This window comes from Thamnophis elegans, chromosome 11, assembly GCF_009769535.1.
Source record: "Thamnophis elegans isolate rThaEle1 chromosome 11, rThaEle1.pri, whole genome shotgun sequence".
NCBI classification, from domain to species: Eukaryota; Metazoa; Chordata; class Lepidosauria; order Squamata; family Colubridae; genus Thamnophis; species Thamnophis elegans.
Window position 1 is genome coordinate 17,068,425 of NC_045551.1, and position 20,674 is coordinate 17,089,098.

Consider the following 20,674-nt stretch of genomic DNA (forward strand, 5'->3'; position numbering starts at 1 on the left):
TACTCTCCCATGCTCTCTTGATCTATAATGCTAGGAAAAGTGGAAGGAATGAGGAAAGGAAAACTCAATTATAATGGTAAAGAATGCCTGCAGAAAGACCTGAAGGGCCATGTGTGAGATATTGTCATAGAGAATGTAATCACTAAGATTTGACACCAGCCTGAATGCACACAATCACTCAAACAAAAAGGATTTTTTTCAACATTACAGGGAAATAAATATATTTTTCTCAAGTTATATTCCAGATTTACTGTCTGGGATTACACAATCACTGGAATACCCCAGGGCAAACTGAATTATTTCCAGGGCCTTGGATTTTATTCTTGAAGTGAAACAGTGAGTTTCTAACACTGTTAATAATAAAATATTTATCAAGGGGGAAATCAGAATCAACATTTTCATCATTATCTAGTGCCTGGGTTCCCAACTCCCAGTCCATGGACCAACACCAGTCCATGGCATACCAAAAACTGGGTCACACAAACAAGTAAAGCCCAATCAGCAGAATGCAGGCAGCACACAAAACCATTCCCTCTCCAGTTTGCGCAAAACCTCTTTCCACGGAAATGGTCCTTGGTGCCAAAAAGGTTGTTGGCCACTGATCTAGTGGAAAGAATCTTTGTCACCATAAGACTTTATTTGTTTTTTCAAAGGAAAAGATTACAGAATGCAAAGCAATGAGTTAAAAAACAAGCTTACCTTTTGTTTAGCGATTTCCTTGAAATCATATGGGAAAATGCAATCATTTGGTTTAGAAACAACTGCAAAATATATTAAAGAAACATAAACCAAAATTCCATACTTTAGAAGCAAATTTTCTCATATTCTACAATGCTTTGAGTAAAGTTGTATGAAATTCCCCATTTACTCCTTTCTGATCCCTTATTCTCTGCATGTATGTGAGGAGAGATGCACAAGTATATATACGCCTGATACTACTGACTACCAGTATTCATTATATCTATACAATGATGACTTCTAACTATATATTTCTATGCCAGATCTTACTGATTTTCCAGATTCAGATTATCTGTTAACTGATAGGTCTAACTGGATATCTCACAAACATTTTAAGCATAATATTTATTCGATCACAATTTTTCCACCAGTTTTCTATGCCCTTTGACATTCTTTACCCACACAATTATAATTTCAGTCAATCTTTGCTTTTTAGAATTAACTTCTCTATAAACCCTCAGCTACATATTCTACCTCAATTACTATAGCCTTCAAAATCTCACTTTTTATTTACAAGACGTGAATACAGGAAATAAACCTTTTCTAGCTGCTTTTTCCAACTGGATGAAACTCATGCATTTACAAAACATACTATAAATTTCATTTCATTAAATTTAAATTTTCTTATGTTACCTACATCCTATATCCACATTCTTAAATCTTAATAAACTTCAGACTACCATCTTTTATAGATTAACAGATTTAACAGAGTTGAAAGGGACCTTGTAGGGGATCTAGTCCAAACCCTGCCCAAGCAGGAGACTCTATATCAGGGGTGTTAAACTCGCAGCCCACAGGGCAGATGCATCACATGCTAGCCACACCCACCTCCGGTTTAACGAAGGGGGGTGGAAAGTTGTGATATGTCACATGTCGTCTCGAGTTTGACATCCCTGCCCTACACCATTTCTAACAGATGGCAGTACAGTCCCTTCTTGAAAGCTTTCAGTGATGAAGCTCCCACAACGTCTGGAAGGCAAGCTGTTCAATTGGTTGATTGCTCTCACTGTCAGAAAATTTCTCCTTATTTCCAGGTTGAATCTCTTCTTGTTCAGTTTCCATCCATTATTCCTTTTCTGGCTTTCAGGTGCTTTGAAAGCTTTATTTCTCTTTCACGTACAATTTTCATCTAATAAAGTAGGATTAGACATTATGCCTTAATTTCTGGTCCTAATTTCAATTGCTCTTTGAAAAAGTCCTTCTCGGTTAGCTAGTAAAAGAGCCTTTCCTGTATTCTATGGCCAGGAAAGGAGGAAAAAAGACTGATCATGAATAGGGAAAAAATGCTATTTCATAGATCTCCATGCAGATTTTTGTCTGTTTTATTAACATTGGTTCAACCATATTTTCTGTTTTTAAAAGTTACAAAGAATCATTACCCACCTTGTGGCAAATAATTGCTAGCTATTTAAAGCAATGTTGCTGCTCTTTTCTTGACACCCAAATCTGCACTGATCTCTTTTAAGATGTATAATCCTAAACTCTTTATCTCAATTCATTAACCGCATTTGTTTACATTCAACTCTTATTTAGATGCCAATATAGATATCATCTTTGACAGATTTGTAAATACTGATATAATGTTGCCCACATTCATTATATTTGCTTCTCATCCCTAATGCTATACCTGTTTTGAGAGAAGGCCAAAGATGCTCAAATATGGAGAGGGTTTTCATTCAGTAGTGACCATCTTGAAATGTAAACACTTGTGTTAAAACTCACTAAGTCAATTTTGGGGGGCAGTTTTCAAACAATTCTTATGCTTATGAAAATAGTCCACATTAAACTAGAATGCTCTTGATAGGGCAGCAAGGCTGCCCAAAATAAAACCAAGCCTACAGGTGAGTTAATAGTTGTTCAAATGCCTATTAAAACATTTATTTGGAAAGTAGAGGAATAACTAACAGCAAATTAATATAGTAAGTTTCTAATTATTCGTACCACAGAAGTGGGTCTGAAAGGGAGGCTCAGGTGGTGCTTTGTCCAGACAAAATTTGTGATGCACTAAAGATGTAACAGCCATAATCTACTCAAAGAAAAACAGTAAAAGAACGAGAAAGAGATTAATGAAATCATATTCCCATTCATCTGTTAACAAGTTAAATTAAGCATAGATTTAGTAATCTATTCAATAAATTTAACCATGCATCATTATTCAGAGTTGACTACATGTTGATTTTATTTGGAACAACCTGTCAAGAAACACTTTTCTTTATATGCTACGTAAATACAACTTCTCCATGCAACTCATACTAATTAAAAATTAGTTCATCATTTTCTTATTTTTTTACATTTTGGGCAAGTACAAAACCCTTACTTCAAATAGAAACAATTAAAATGAGAATACACTTTCTTACCAACTCATTTCAATTACACATTTTTGAAGAGGCAGAAAATGATAATTTTATTAAAAAGTGAAACTTGTCTTGAGCAAGGGAAGTAAAAAAAAAACTTTTTAAAGTTTCTTATTAGAGATATTGAGCAAATTTTGACAATTCAAGCATAAGTAAGTACAGCAACCAAATAAGACTGGTGCAGACATGAAGCAATAGTTAGGATTACAAAAAATAATAATTGCAACCAGTCTGCATTTCATTGAGGATCTGTATACTGCAAAGCCAGAAAGAGGACTGAGAAAATATCTACAGACCCTTCACAAACTGGACATAAACTATTTCAACTCTTCCCCTCAGGACACTGCTTTAGAACATTGCATGCCAAAACAACTACAGAGTGTTTTTTTCCCCTCGTGCCATCACTCTGCTGAACACCTAATTATCACAGAACTCTTATGTCTAAGGATGTTTACTCATGTAGTAGGGCGGTAAAAAAATTTATCCTTCTCATCTTTCCTATTACCTTCTACTATTGGTATCTTATGATTATGTTGTTTGTATGTAAACCAAGAGCTTATACACTGGAGACAAATTCTTTGTGTGTCCAACCTCATTTGGCCAATAAAGAATATTCTATTCTAAGTGGAAAGGTTCTTCTCCATGCTGACAATTAGAAATTAGTTACTATCAATATGCAACAAAATCTGTATTCTTTTTAGAAAATGATGCTTTTCTTTTTTGCTCATTTGTTTTCTAGTTTTCTACATTAACTGAAATACGTTGCTCTGTGAGTAGACTATATATATTTTCTCCAAATAGATATTCAAAACCTTCAAAAAGTTACTGATCATTAAGAAGACAGTTAAGAACAAACGCTTCAGAGTCTTGTGTTCAAAAAAAGATGAGACTACATCAAAAATGTGCTTCAAAACTGAAGGATATAAAAACAAATTTGCACAGCTATGGAACATGTATTTTGTCAAATAAGCACAACATTTTGTTTTTTTTTTCAACCTAGAATATTCATAGCTTACCTCATTATGATGGGTTTTCATGTTCTGAATTGTTTTCATGGCAAGGGACATGATCACAAGAGGTGGAGGAGGAAGATCCTTCACCACATTAATTAAATCAGGTTTTAGTGCCATTAATTCCACTTTACACCAACTGACAGGCTGACTCAATAGTTCTGAAATAACATAGAAGGCTTCTTTAGACATAAACAAAAGCATACTAATATTTAAATATGGTTAATTAATTTTGCTAAATAAAAATTTTCAGCAATAGTAATAGCAATAGCACTTATACACCCTTCATAGCGCTTTACAGCCCTCTCTAAGTGGTTTACAGTCCCAACAATCTGGGTCCTCATTTTACTGACCTTGGAAAGATGGAAGACTGCGTTCTAACCACACTGCCCCACTACAGCTCTCTTGCAATTTAATAATGTTAGTAGAACTGGAGTCTGAACTCTTCAAATATCACTGATATATTTATATTAATCCATTGTATACATCTAAATTATATAACAGGTATCCATAAATAAAATAAATTTATATTTATGAATTATGTCATAAAATAATGATTAAAAACATGAGCTGTACAAAATCTCTGCTGCAAGAGACAGTTTATTTAATCCAAAAAATATACACAGCAATCATAGGCTTAGCAGATTTCCCTTTTACGTGTATGTGACTGAACTTTGTCCTGAATGCCACATTTCATTTGTATAGAGAGATATAATATATAAAACGTTCATACGTGGATTTTTTATTTCCAGCCAACTTGGTCCTTTAATCTTCCTTGTAATTAACAGAAGCTCTAGACTTGAGGTGTTTGTTCCAAATACATGAGAAAATGTCTCTCCTTTCAGATCTTGTGGTAGTCGACAATAGTCAGCCTGAGAATTGAAATATTAAACTATTTTACTATTAAAATAAAACAGAACTTTGCCAATTTTATAACTGACCATTTTCTACACTGCAAATAATAAAACTCACTACACCAAGAAAAAAACCCCTTTAACTCAGAAACATGTACTGAAATGCTCATGAGAAATGTAAAGCATTAAAAATTAAAACTTCCTAGGAGCAATAATGTGCAGTTTATGCAGCTTCCATAACTTATAATCAATGCATGTTGTGCTGTAAAAAGTATTCACGTATTATGTAAACATATAAAATAGATTTGATGAATTTGGAGGATTGTCAGCAGTGACACAATTAATGGCTTATTTATGGCTAATATGTTTCTGAATCCAATGAACTCTAATATATCCTTTAAGAAAATGTAGTGTAATGCAATGAATGGACTCAAGTGACAGAGTTAGTTCAAATACATGAGTATCCAAATCCAAATCTTAACAATCTCCATTGATATCCTGCAATATTTGTGTTAATTTTTTAAATTTTAGAAATTATATGGAACACAAATGCATAAGTAAATTTCTATGATACATAAGCAATTATTTCATATTGGGCATGAGTCCCCTTCAGTTCATTTTACTAATTCACAAAAGATTATAGCAATTTTTGCCAAGATAGAAAAAATGGGGTCTTTGTGCTATACCAACGATTCTAAAATAATTCAGAAACATACAGTAGATGAAGGTACATGTTTCTGTGCAAGTGATGGTATTAAATGTCTTATCACTCTAAGACATCGAAATAACTTTCTAATTCCTAAGATTAATGTCCTGACAAATTCTGTTACTTGCAGTAGCACTTTTGAAGTTATAATAATTAGTCAGCCAAAACATGAATGGAGCAATATTTGCATCTTTTTATAACTAAATTTTAACCTGTTAGATTTTAATATATAGAATATTTCAATCATAAATTTTTTGTATTTTTTAAAAATTACATGTGTATACACATGTACTAATGCACTTAATGTTTCTTCAACCATGGTTCCATATACCATTTTATACTGCAATTTACTTACCGAATACCTAACTTCTAAGTAGTCAGATTTTGCAGGAACATCTGGTATCTCAAAAGCATAATTCTTTTCCACTTTCTATGAAAAATATTTTTTAAAAAAATATATACATCATATATCATATCATATATATCATGCACTAATATCTTCTGAATAGCATAATGTCTAAAACATTTACTCTGTTTTTAGTTTTAAAATCTGTACTGAAATCCATTTTAGATAATACAGATCTCTTTCTTTAAACATAACCTGAAGATTGCAAACAGTATTTTTCGGAACATAAGATGCACTGGAGTATAAGACGCACTATGATTTTGAAGAGGTAATTTTTTTAAAAAAAGGTTTTACACTCTGCAGGCCTCCCAAACCCTCTGCACGCCTTGTTTTTTGCAAAAAAAAAGGGGGGGCATGCAGAACTTTGGGAGGCTTGTAAAGTGCTTCCGGGGGCGCCTCCCCAAAAAACAGCCCGTTTTTTGCTTGATTTTGCCCTCCCCAGCCCCCTGGAGCACTTTGCAAGCCTCGCAAACCCTCTGCATGTCGAGCTTCCGGTTTGGGCGTTGCCTGAGGGAGCTGTTTCTTTTTTAGCAGCTCCAGCCCTGAGGCTGCATTAAGCTGTCTAAACAGCATCCATCAGCTGTTTGACGGATTGATTACCTCTCCTTCGGGCAAAGAAGGAGGGGTAAGAAGCAGAGCTTGGGAAGTGCTCCACTAACCTCCCCCAGGAGATAAATCTGGGGTGTGGAAGGTGTGAGCCTCCCTACAACCCAGCGAACTCCGTGCCCGGGATTTTTTCTGCCTTTTTGCAGAACAAAGGCATACGTCCACACCTTGCTCAACAATTGATTTATACCTGAATACAACATAGGCAGACAAATACCAGAGAACTTCCAATTGTATGTATTAACAGAATTTAACTCCACTTTTCTAAAAATTCCTTCTAATAAACTACGTGGCAGAAAGACAAAGCTGGTGCCGAAGAGTTTTGTAAGCGGGGTTGTGCTGTGATGTTACAGACTTTCACAGAGCTCAAACTATTATAGAGCTCAAGATCTTTTAAAAATCATTAAATCAGCAGTGATTTATTAGCAAACTACAGAGTAATAACTGAACAAGCGGCTTGCCTGGATTTATCAATTGGGTGCAAGATAAGATTAACTTAGGAAATGGCTTCTAAGCAAGTTAAACCACCTATCACCTCGAAGAGCGCAGGGAGTTCACCTACTCCGACAACTAAATTACAGTCATTGCTGCCCCCTCAACCTCCCCCCCTCCTGCTGGGGAACCTTTGACTCAAGAAATATTGTAAAAAGTATTAAATGATGCTTTAAAAGATCATGCCTGCATTTATATTCCTTTTAGAATTTTGGCCTGCCACACTTTCTCTTATTTCATTATGCTATTTCTTTAAGTATAGTCAATGGGAGGGGGGATTAGAAGGAGTAGAATTTTGGAATGTATTGTTTTCATTCTTTGCTACAAGCCAAGGTCATCCTTTGTCTCCACACTTTCACACCTGACCGGAAGAAGCTGGGCATGGACGCCAGCGTGGAGGAAGAAGATTGGACCATGTGATGGATTGTGGGTGTGGGGACAAGATCATGAACTTTTAACTGGGTGGAATTCTGATGTCATTTCCAGTATTGGGATTAACACAGATGTGCCTAAGATGTCTGTCTTATTAAATTGGAACAAAAAGGATCGTTTTGCCTTCAACTCTGATTTAATTCTGAAGGATACTTGGAACACTGACAGCCGCGATGGAAATTAAAATACAGGAAAAGATTTCTGTTGCTTTCAAGATGTCGGAAGAAGTCTTGGGTTTGGTTCAGATCCGTAATCAAGAAATTAGAGATGATATTTTAGATGCTTTTAAATGCTTATCTGGCTACGTATCAGGAATGGAGGATAAACTGGAAAATCTTAGTGATTCTAATATTAACCTGGTAATGAAAATGGATGTGGTTCAAGGCAAGGCTGATGATGCAGAAAAAGAAATTACAATGTTGCAGTATAGACAGATGGAATTTGCTTTAAGAATAAGGGGCCTTAAAGAGAAAAACCAAGAAAATCTGAAGGAGATTTTCTCAGAAGCCCTTGATCAACTGATGGGAGGGCAAGGAGGGGACTTTGACTGGCAAATTGACAAGATATATTGTGTTAATTCATGGCTTGCCAGACAGAAACAACTTCCAAGGGATATTGTGGTGTATTTTGCCACAAGGGACACGAGGAATTTGATACTACAAGAGTCCTATAAAACCAAGTTGCAAATTGGGGGCCAGGAGGTGATAGTTCTGAAGGAAATACCACCCAAAATGTTGAGATCTAGAAAAGACTCTGCCTTCTTAGTGGATGAACTCAAAAACCGTCAGTTACAGTTTAGATGGGAAGCTCCAGCCGGATTAGTGGTCAACTACCTGGGATAAAGATATCATCTTAACTCAGTTTGGAATGCTAAAGATTTTTACAGCAATATACTGAAGGCTGGACATCCCCCCCCCTCCAGGACCTAGAGAAAGAGAGCAAGAAGGACAGAACAGACAGCAAGATACCCAAGGATCATTGTTGGTGGACCAAGTTCAGATACCTCTGCTGGAACTAGAAAGAGCGAAGGAGCAAAGACAAACTCGTGTGGTCACTAGGCGTATGGGGTATAACTACTGATTGTACTGTTATAGAGACTAACTTGATTTTGTACTTAATAATGGCAGCAAGACTGTTGGTGGCGCAATACTGGAAGAAGGAAGATATGCCTACTATTCAAGAATGGACATTAAAAGTAACAAACTTAGCAGAGATGGCTAAAATATCAGCATATCTTAAGGATCACTCAGATGAGAAATATAAAATGGACTGGAGAAGATGGATTGATTATATTCAAAATAAATACGGGACTAAGTAATTCCAGATAGTTTATGACTAAAAAAGTGCGGAATGAGATGTGCCTAACAAAAGAGGAGTTAAAGCACAAATGAAAGATGATACTAACTTTCTTTTAGTTTATCGTAGAATATGCTTGTTAAAGATTTATACCCTGTATTTGTTCTGGGAAGCCGGGGGGAGGTTGGGGAGGGGTTGGGTTTGGGCGGGAAGGGTGGTGGAGGGGAGGTAAATATTTGTAAAAGCTTTTTAAAAATTTTCAATTAAAAAAAAACCTCTGCATGTCCATTTTTGCAAAAATGGGGTTTCAGGAGGCCAAAAATGCTCTGTTCAGTGTATAAGACATATCCAGATTTTTACCATCTTTTTTTGGGGGGGGGGAGGTGCTCTGAAAAATACAGTAATTGTTTAACTCACATACACATGCACTTCAACTGCCACCGCCTGCCTATCTCCTCAGGAAGGCTTCCGACAATGTCAGGAAGCATCGTGCAGCATCACAAGGGGCCAAGAGCTATCTCAACTGGATGTGCTTTGTCGGCAGCAAGAAAAAGGAAAAAGTGAAGGTCAACTGGGGCCAATGTGGGGATGGCAGGGATAGGCTGTGGCAATGGAGTAAAAGGTGGCCAAAGGGCAGACATGGTGAGGAGACAGGCAGGTAAGGGGAACTGAAGTAGAGGCAAGCATGGCAGGGCAGGGAACCATGAGGTTCTCAGCTAATGAGCCTTGGTTCTAATACCCGCAACTAGGCCTACCAGAGCTGCCCTCACTAAGCAGTATGGTCATGTGATATTTCACTTAATGACTACTTTGCTTAGCAGTGGAAATTCTGGTCCCAATAATGAACATTAAGTTAGGAATACCTATAATAGACCAAACTTAAAATAGGATTTATATACCAAAACAGATGTAGAAACTGGAGATAAGAGAAAAAGATCACTCATTTATTTCCAAATCCTTAAGTTATGATTTATGAAGTTGAAAATATAACATCTAAATTTGTCTATTATGTAAAAGACACAATGGTGATTTTTTCCTGTAGCTCTTTATTCTTATACCTAACAATATGAAATCATCAATTTATGTTCTACTTAGGTGTAATTTTAAAGCAACAATATACAATATGCCTGGTAGATGTTTTTTTTAATCCTATATTTCATATAGTTCCAATGTAATAAAGAATAATTCAACAAGCAGTGAAACTAGATTCCTACTACTTAGGCATCTTTCAACTTTCAACAAAAAGGCATACAGTATTTACTAAAAGAAAAATAATATGAAATAACAACTAGAGCAATATATGTACATCAGAAACTACAGTACATTCAGTTTCTCAAGTACGACTGGGCTTCATTTTTCTTTTTATATTATGTTCTTCTATTTAGAAAGAGTGCAGAGGGAATGAGAAGTGCCCCAGATATTCTTGTCAATTTAAAAAAGATTCCATAAACTAAGATCCATTTCAATATCTCATGATAAACATTAACACGTTTCTCAAATTTCTGCTTCAGTAAAATAATCATCTATTAATTCTTGTTCCTTTAAATGAATATTCCTCACCATGGAAAATGAAAAAAGAATCAGATTTCCATGCTTAGGAACATATAATTGGGAAGTGACAGAATGTTCAACAAACCTTGGATTTGAATTTCATAATCTTATATTTCTCTGCAATCTGGTCATTAAATTCTTGATAGATGTCCATCATAGTCACAGGAATCGCTGTTTCTTTTTCAGAAATTAACTCAATTCGCTTTAAGAAGAAGTTTTACAATCATTGCAATACCAATATATGTTTCAAGATTACAGAAAATCAAGTATTTCTCAAAAATATAAATAGGTAGTTTTCTTCAAATAATCTCCCAGAAAACTGTTTTCTGGATTCAGTAAATCAGAATTATCATTGGAGACTCAGACCATAGCTATTATTGCTTTATTAACATTTCTACTTTGCAATTTAAATCAATATTACTGTATATACTCGAGTATAAGCCTAGTTTTTCAGCCCACTTTTGGGGCTGAAAAAAGCCGCCTCGGCTTATACTCGAGTCAGTGAAAAATTTGCCCGAAATGGAGGAGAAAAAGGGGCGGGGCCATGCCGCTGGGTGACACTCGTGAATGGCCCAGTGCCCCTGTGAGTTTCCCCTCCCTCTGTGTCAGTTTGCCGCGCAGCGCGCACCGCACCATCCCCCCTCCTCACATTCTAATGTAATGCAGGGCTGTCTTACGATTCCCCTTCCTCCCCCTCCTGCCGCTCTGCAACGATGTCCCATCTCCTCCTTGTTATGGCAAGCAGCCACATAGCGATGTCCCACCTCCTCTGGTACAGTGATCCAATGATAGGAATCACTGTGCCGTGTGTCATAGGAGGCGGGACATCGCTCCCGCGGCTGCACGGGACATCATCATCACAGCGGGACATCAGCATCATGAGGTGAGTGAAGTATTTCATTGAATACACCGCTAGTTTACTGTTTTTCTTTGAAATAAATATTCAAAAACATTATTGGTATCTATTTTTATTTTTGAAATTTACCGGTAGCTGCTGCATTTCCCACCCTAGGCTTATACTCGAGTCAATAACTTTTCCAGTTTTTTGTGGTAAAATTAGGTGCCTCGGCTTATATTCGGGTCGGCCTATACTCGAGTATATACGGTAATTATTTGGGTTGGTTGTTATATAACACAGACTTACTCAGAAACAAAAGAGCAGTTTAGCACTCAGCTATCACAAAGAAAAAGCAATGAAGGAAAAGAAAGAAAAATGAATAGCTATATTTCAGCTGGAATAGAAAAATAAGAGGTTTACCCAAAGCATCCAGGCTAGGATTGTAGGTTGTGAAAGCAGTGATATGGTACTAAAACGTCTATGTACTATTTCAAACTGCTTAAAATAAAATATAAGAGAGAAATTTAGATTTGAATCATAGTGCTTTTGGGGTTTTATGTATTATGGTCTCATGTTATATATGTAACCTACTGATTATATTAATCTATAGTTTCACTTTCACATTTGATTCTATTTAGGCAGGTTAAATTTTTCAACTTTCTATTTCCAAACATTATAGGAACACAAAAGTTGTGATATTCCTTGGATTGTAAAAATACTTTGGTTATTTTAATTTAGATGTGCTTGGTAAATAACTACATAAATATAACTTTTTAACATTTTTCTTTTACTTCACAGATGAAGCGGTCTTTCTCTTTTTCTTAAACATTATTTTGTCTGATAGTGTTAAATATTGCTAGTTAAGAGAACAAAGTAGTGATGATGCTAGAAACTACTCAGCAGCCAGTCTTGCAAGAAACATATATCCAAAAGTGCTTGAAAAGTGGGAACGAGTAAGCAGTTCTTTTGACCTCTGTTGTAAATTCACAAGTGACAATCTTGAACAAGATCCAATAGACCTGGGATCAAGCCAAAAACATATATCTTGGTAGAGGAAAGTTAGATGTCAAAGAGATTTTTACTATGAAATTTGACAAACTGTTTGACATCCTGAACTTCATGTATCAAATTGTTCTGTGTGCCAAATTTGGCTGCCCTGCTGGCTGCAAAAAAGAAGCTCATATTAACTGTATCTGCCCTAAGGAGTTGGACACCACTGAAGGAACTTGCTTTCATTAAAAGTCAGAGACAAGATTGGTTCTTTTGGATCGCACCAGATTAGTTTGCCAGATGTGTCCAAACAGAAATTATTAGGCAAAAGACAAAAGCAGCAAGACGAGAGACAAAGACTCGCTAAATATAAGCAGAGAAGTATTCCAAACATTTTGATACTGAGGAAAATGAAGGGCAGACAACTGATGATGAAGGTGAAGAGGAATGTGATGGAAGTCATGAAGAGGCCTTAGACCAAACACACATGCCCACTACTTCAAAAGAAAAGACAGACTACAATAGATTAGAAATAACAAATGTCACTATGCAGATTATAAGATACAGTATTGGTCTAAGTGCCACTGCTGCCATTACCACAGCCTCCTTCATATATGCTGGCTTGATCACTGAAGAAGACAAGAGACTTGTAGTTGACCACAATAAAGTCAAGAGAGCCCAGGAAAAAATTATAAAATCCCTGGATCAAGAATTTGATGAGCTCTGTAAAAAGGACAAAATAGAATGCATCTTCTTCAAAAGCCAAATAGATGCAACTAAAGTTATGCTGAAAGCAAACAACTCAGACCAGCACTCCCCAGTACCATCAAAGATGAACATTATTCTGTGTGCAGTGAGCCGGGTGGAAGATATCTTTATAATTTCACTCCATTTCACTCACTTCCTGATCAAAAATAGGAAAACCTACTCAAGTGATTGCAGATAATCTGGTGTATTTCATGAAGAAGAAAGAAATTAACAAAAGCTTGAAGGCTATTGGAGGAGATTCTACAAATGTTAATACTAGCTGTGAAGATGACACCATGCACTGGATAGAGGTCAAGCTTGACCGGAAGTTGATCTGGGTGGTGTGGGAACTTCACATGAATGAGTTACCCCCAAGACACTTAATCACAAAATTGGATGGGAAGACCTTGTCTAACAACAAATGGGCAGGTAAAATTGGCAACATGTTAGACACTGCAACAGAACTTGATATTAATCCTTCATTCACAAGAGTTTCAATTGGTGAGCCTCTCATTTCACTGAGTGTCAGTGTTGTAAAGGATGTCTTTACTGATCCTTTACAGTGTTGTAAAGGATGTCTTTACTGATCCTACTGATATAGGATCACACAGGCAATATGGACAGGAGAACTTCCCACAGATCTGGCTCTTCTGGAATTGGCCCCGTAAGCCATTCACACTAGTTGACAACTGCAAGTAGGCTTTGTCAAACAAAGGTTTTAAAACATGGCTTTAAAGGCAAAACTCTTCAAAACTTAAGAAAGTGGTATACATCTTTGGTGTGTACTACCCTTGCTGGTTCAAAATCAAAGTAAAACATTCTTGGATTGAAGATCCACATCATGTGTTATTCCAACTGCAACAAATCAGACTGCAAAAGAAGGCTGTAGTAGATGCTGTTTTGCTAACTATTAGGCGCTCAGTATGGTCCTCTTTCAGTGATATGATAATCCACACACTCTTATGTTCAGATGACATTCAAGGGAGGAGAACTGGTGTGCAAAAGATCATTGACTTGAGGGGTGCAGACAATGAAGCGCTGGGAGAGTTTTCTGTACGTGCAAGAAAAACGCCTTTAATCAACATGACAGCATCAACTCTGCTAGAGCTGATTGACTGGTCTGAAGGTGTATATGAGCCACCTTTGACATACAAATTGACTACAACAGAAAAAGAAGTTCATTGATGAACCAATGCAAGTACCACAGTGGCCATGTCATGCCCAATCAATAAGAGAGATGTGTGAAACAGATCACAGAGGCAGCAAGTGTATACACATGGGAAACATGAGGGTTATATCAGAAGCCAAGAAGCAAGTTGGCGTCTGATGTCGAAGAATAAAAAAAAGACTTGTTGAAACTCCCTTAAACATTTTTTAATTTTAGATAATTGCTTTCTAATGTTAGCTTATGATTGCATGGATTATTTTTTGCTTAGCTAGACAAGATTCATGCAGAAAAACTTTAATTTTTATAGCGCAAGGTGTAATTTTCAGAAGATAAAGTTAACAGTATTTGAGTTACAAAAGACTTTTGTGGGGTATATGATCAGATGTGGATTTACCATACCAAGCTAAACATTGTGTAATTGCAAAAATAATGGCAGATTTAAATTCTTGGTGTAAAAACCCATATTTTTAGAACCCCTCTCTGAAAAAAATTGCAAAAACTTAATTTTCACCCCATTAAATGACACGCCCTATTAACATAGACATGAACAATGTCAGTCATATTTGCCTTAATACTTTGTGCCTTTTATAAAACAGATGAGAAACATTATCAGATGAGAATACTGTAATATAAGAAAACATACCGATTCACGCGGCAGTAGATAAATAGTTCTTTCTATATTTTTTACTGTTACACAACAGCTCACATAGGACTGTGCCGATTCAATCCATACTTTCCCAAAGAGAAATACCACTCCTAAGATGATAGAAAACAATAGAGACAATTCATATTAATCAGAACAGTTTAGCTAAGGAAAAGCTACAATAATATTAAGAATTACTAAAGAAGCACAATAATTAGGAACAAAATGATTTCCAATTTATAGTCTCTATTTGACAACTCCATCTTTGAAAGTCAGCAGTTATGTGAGAATGCTTCAAGAACTTTGTAGTATGAATAGTATGCAAGCATCAGATGCCATATTTTTTTATCATGAAAGGGACTTGAAAATAGACTTTGAAAAATCAAAGATAGCTATCCTGATCCTAGATGATAGATAGATAGATAGATAGATAGATAGATAGATAGATAGATAGATAGATCTTTTTGCAAATTTTTATAAATAGCCAAAATGCTAGCAACATGTGCAATCATTTAGATTCCTCAGATTTCTCCCCCAAGGGCTGTCCGCCCATCCGCTGGTTGGGCCGGCCCAGAAGAGGTGAGTCTCCCTTCATGACCTGGATGCATGACCCGACCTTGGAAGGCAAGATGGTGTCTGGGATTGCCAGGAAGGCCACGTGGAAGGCAGGCAAGCATGGCAGGGCCACAGGAAAGGGAGTAGGCTGTTAGCTCCCTTCCCTGTGGCTGGGCGGCCCCAACATGCTTGCCTGTCTTCCACGAGGCATTCCCAGCAATCCCCAGGGCCTGGCCTGCTTGCCTGCCTTTGCAAGCTGGTCACAGGGACACTGGGAAAGCTGCGTGGAGGCAGACAAGCATGTCGGGGCAGCCCACCTGCAAGCTGTGGGGAAGTGGGTAGGGGAGACCTTCACAAGCGGGCCTGGCCCTGGGGACCACTGGGAAGGCCATGTGGAACGCAGGGAAGCATGGCAGAGCTGCAGGAAAGGAAGTAGGGGAGGCAGTGTAGGGAAAGGGGCATTTAGCTAGGCCGTGGCTCGCAGGCTTACCTGGAAGACAGATCAGGGCTGTTCAGTTGAGGCGCAGTGCTTCAGGCAGGCATGCTGCAGAGCAGAGACTGTGTGCAAGTGAGGACCCACACAGTAGGAATGAGGAATGATGGAGTGGGGTGAGTGAAGGGCACGGGGTGAGTGAGCAGCAGGTAGGGTGGGTGACAACCAGGCGGGGGCGTTGCCAGTCACGAGGTCCCTACCAATTTGGTGACCCAGGTCAAATTTCTCCTAGCTGTTCACGTGAACCAGTGCGAACCCGCTAAATACCACTTCTGATTGGCTTCTTCACTTTCCTCCAGCACTCCAAAGAGGCTTTCTCCGTATCCCAACATGCTTGGAATGTCTCAGCTAGCTAGGCCAAGCAGCACAGAAGCCTCCTCCTTTCCCATACCAGGAAGGCCTCAGAAAGCTACTGATTCATAAAATACCCAGGTATGGCTCCATTACATGGATTAATTCACCCAGTTGGAATTTAATACTGATTTTTTTTCTAACTACGGTGGACCTCGGGTCACGAATGGCTCAGACCACAACCAAATCAGGTTCCGATCAAAAAGTTTACAATTTTTTTGACTCTGGTTACAAACGCATACTTGGGTGATGATCAAACACGTCTGCAGCTGATTTCCCGTTCCATGCCATAGAGAAAGTCCTGATTTGCTGAACAAACTTGTCCGCCATTCCACATGTTAAAGTTACCCTTTAAGCTCGTTCTCGCTGGCTTCTAGCTTGTTTTGTAAGTTTAACTTTCTCCCCAGCCAGGCAGCTTCTCACTCCCTCTTCTACCTCCCCGGGAGACCCATGTGACAGCACAGAAGCCTCGATCGCAGCTTTTTTGTTACTGTTGTTTTGTGCGCGTGGCGAGGATTGGGAACAGAGCCAAGCAAGCTCTGCAGTTGGTAATTCCAGCAGCTTGGAAGCCAGGATCTCCCCTCACCTCCCCTTTTCTCAGTCCTCTGGGAGCTGCAAAGCTGCAGCTCTCTGCTTCAGCAGGCCGGCAACAGAAAGGCCCTGGTGCTCGGCTTTGGAGCATAGAAGGAGGGTGTGCGTTGGGCTGCTTCTTCTCACCGGGGCTTCCTTGCAGAGAGGAAGACAAGAAAAGCATTGCAGAAGCCAGCCAGCCAGCCCAAGCCCTCCCACCCCGGTTGTGGGAGAGCCAGGCTCCTGAGACGGTCGAGAGGAAGGCTGGAAGAGCTATCAGGTTATTAAAGGATTTCACATTTTACTATTACACTGTGAGTTCTATGGCATAATTAATTATTTTTGTCCTTAAAAATCTTTTTTTTAAAAAAATATATATAGTTCGTAGGGGTCTGGAACAGATTGATCATATTTACATACAATTCAATGGGAAAATTAGGTCACAACCAAATCGGGTTGTCGACCAAATGTTGTGGAACGAATTGTGGTTGTGATCTGAGGTCCCATTGTATATAAGAAGCAAAGAGGAATGGAGAGCACAAAGTTCTACAGTTACAGAAGGTGATGCAAATATCAGTAAATCAAGGTATAGCACGACGTTAATATTACATGCATATGAAATTCTCATTCATTTTGCAATAAGATATTTTCCACATAACTTAGTTAATATCTCATTTGCTACTATATAAGGATCATCATTCTTTTAAAACAAAGCAATGGCAATTTTTCTCTCTCCACATCACTAATTGAAACCAGGTGCAGTCTTTATTATTCATCCTTGAAAAGTTATGATGATAGGTTCTCTTTTCATAATCAAGTAACAGAAGTCTTTTCATAATTATACAGCATTCAGAAGCTACTATACCGAATCTCAGATAAAAGATCACACTGTACAAGGATCTTTGGGGCTACTTTTTTCCTTTTAATATTAGTCACCAATTTCTTTAGAACTTCAATGATTATTACCTACTATCATAAAACTTTTTTGTATACTGTAGTTGATATAGTGAGAGAGAGATAGATAGATAGATAGATAGATAGATAGATAGATAGATAGATAGATAGATAGATAGAAAGAATATAGATATGATAAAGAGTTACACACACACACTTATTCGCGATATACTGTAAATGAATGTTAATTGATTTCTTGCTCTATGTTTTTAAAAATGAAGCATTGGTAATTAACCTTTACTCTCCCCGTTCCTGAATCCATTGTGCAAATGAACAGGGTTAAATGACAGTAAAGATCTAGATTTTAAAAAAAGAAATGAAACTAGTAAAATGAAACTTTTTGCAGTCCCTTGGCTCTTACAATTCACATGTAATTTATTTTTAAACGCTATAAATTCAGGAAGTTTTTAGTTCCATGTTTGCAATGGAAAAAATGATAAGTTTCTTAAATCTTCTTTCCATTTCAATTTCTGTTTTCCTGAAGCACTCTAAAAATTGAAGACTATGGTGAATTAGATGACAGTCACTTAGGGTATATCATACATGCAGATTCAAAGTAGGTTCTATTTTTCTCTAGTTTTATTTAGTTTTGGAGGATCTTTGTATTTAAGTTATGCTGTATCTATTTCAAACTACTAGCTTTTATGTATTTCCAATCTCAGAATACTGTAAAGCTACCCTATTTAGTTAATTACTAAATTACTCCCATTAAGAGAAAGCTTTGGTTCACAAAGTAGAATTGTTGTCGTTAGTTGCGAAGTCGTATCTGACCCATCGCAACCCCATGGACAATGTTCCTCCAGGCCTTCCTGTCCTATACCAACCTCTGGAATCCATTTAAGCTCATGCCTGCTGCTTTGGTGACTCCATCCAGCCACCTCATTCTTTGCCATCCCCTTCTTCTTTTGCCCTCAATCTTTCCCAGCATTAGGCTTTTCTCCAGTGAGTCCTTTCTTCTCATTAGGTAGACAAAGTAGAATTATATTGAATATAAACATACCTGGTTGGTTATACTGATCTTCATAAGCATCCAGCCAGTAGAACTTGAAAATCTTTTGCCCTTCTTCCCCCTCTATAAGTGGGAACTGACTGGAATCCATCTGAATTTCTGAAGATACAAACTCAACTTCATGTTCATCAATTCTATCCCAGCAGGATTTATCATGGAGGGAAGAACATCTGGAGTCCATATGAAACAAGAAATAATATATTTGAAATGACTACTTAGTCAAAGAAGTCCTTTTTCTCTCACTGTAAAAATTTTGAAGAAAGATTTTATAATTTTAAAAAATCTATGTAGGTCAAGTATGTATCTTTTTTTATTTTTTATTAACAAACATGCAGAATATACACACACACAGACGTACACCACATTTACACAATACAATACGAACAGGATCTTCCTGTTCTTTCTAATAGCAAATATCAATCGATATCACTCACCTTATATCATTTCCCCTTCTATTGTATTTCATTTGGATTTCATCATTCTTAACCCTCTTATTTTACTCATAACTATTATTTTTTGAGTTTTGTTATATTCCTTCATTGATTCTTGTTTCTTTCTTCCATCCACCTATACCATTTATCCCATATCTGGTAGAATTCTGATTCTTCTTTTCCCTGGATTTCTTTAGTTAGTTTGTCCATTTCAGCACAATCCATAACCTTTCTTATTATTTCATCTTCGCTTGGAATTAATTTGTTTTTCCATTTCTGGGAAAAGGCAATCCTTGCCGCCATAATTATATGTAGTATTAAATACTGGATTTCTTTTTTCTATTTCGCAGACATTATTCCTAATAGAAAAACTTCAGGTTTCCATTCCATTTTAAACCCTGTTATTGCCTCCAGCCAATTTTTGATCCTTTTCCAAAAAAATTTAGCCTCCTCACAGGTCCACCATAAATAGTAATATGTTCCGTGTATTGATTCGCATTTCCAACATTTTGGAGAGGTTTTTGTTAAGATTTTAGCTAACCTTGTTGGTGCCAGGTACCATCTATAAAACAATTTGTACTGGTTTTCCTTGAATGCAACTGATAGTGTCATTTTTAAGTTTGTTCCCCAAAATTTTTCCCATTTGTCTAATTCAATATTATAGCCAAAGTTCTGCGCCCATTTTATCATTTGTTCTTTCACTATTTCCTCTTCCATTTTATACTTCAGGAGGAATTTATATGTTCTCCCTATCATCTTTCTATCTGAGCTTTGAATAATTTTATCCAATTCGTGTGGTTCTGTTTCGATGTCATATAATTTAGTATCTTTATTGTATTTAGTTTTGATTTGGAGGTAGATTAGCCAGTCAACTTTCATGTTCTGATCTGCCAATTCTTCAATTGTTTTTAAATTTCCCTGTCTATCAATTAAGTCTTTGTATCTTAGCATTTTGTTCAAATCTATAAAATTTGGATGAGTCGTCCTTTCTGTCGGTGATAGCCAATTCGGGATTTTCACATAGTGGATATTTTGATTTTGAACCATTTTTGCAATAACGCTCTTCTGATTAAATGATTTTGAAAGTATTTGTGCGTTTTATTTTTATCATCCCATAGGAATGCTTGCAAATCATGGCCTTCTAAGGTCAAAATTCTTTTATTCTTTAGCTCTATCCAATCCTTCACCAATGTTATTGTTACTGCTGATGCGTATAAATCCCAATTTAGTAATGCTAAGCCCCCCCTCTCCTTGGTGTCTTGCATTGACTTTAGTTTAATCCTCACTTTTCGTCCCTGCCAAATGAACCTAATGGTTATTTTGTTTAATTCTTGAAAGAATTTTTTACCCAGATTAATAGGTGCGGCTTGCAACAGGAATAAGATTCTTGGTAAAATATTCATTTTAATTGTCACTATATGTCCCGTGAGTGATAGCTGAATATTTTTCAAATTTTCTAAATCTTTCTTTATTTGTATTA

At 37.0% G+C, this 20,674-nt stretch overlaps 1 protein-coding gene across 1 annotated transcript in view; it reads right to left on the reverse strand.

The window, feature by feature from the left end:
- Positions 1-20,674, reverse strand: part of POLA1 (DNA polymerase alpha 1, catalytic subunit) — a 388,965-nt gene that overhangs the window by 318,981 nt on the left and 49,310 nt on the right. The window contains 8 exon segments of the mRNA XM_032226833.1: positions 700-761; positions 2,680-2,764; positions 4,109-4,263; positions 4,836-4,974; positions 6,018-6,092; positions 10,531-10,647; positions 14,832-14,944; positions 18,755-18,933. Coding sequence (XP_032082724.1) covers positions 700-761; positions 2,680-2,764; positions 4,109-4,263; positions 4,836-4,974; positions 6,018-6,092; positions 10,531-10,647; positions 14,832-14,944; positions 18,755-18,933 — 925 coding nt within the window.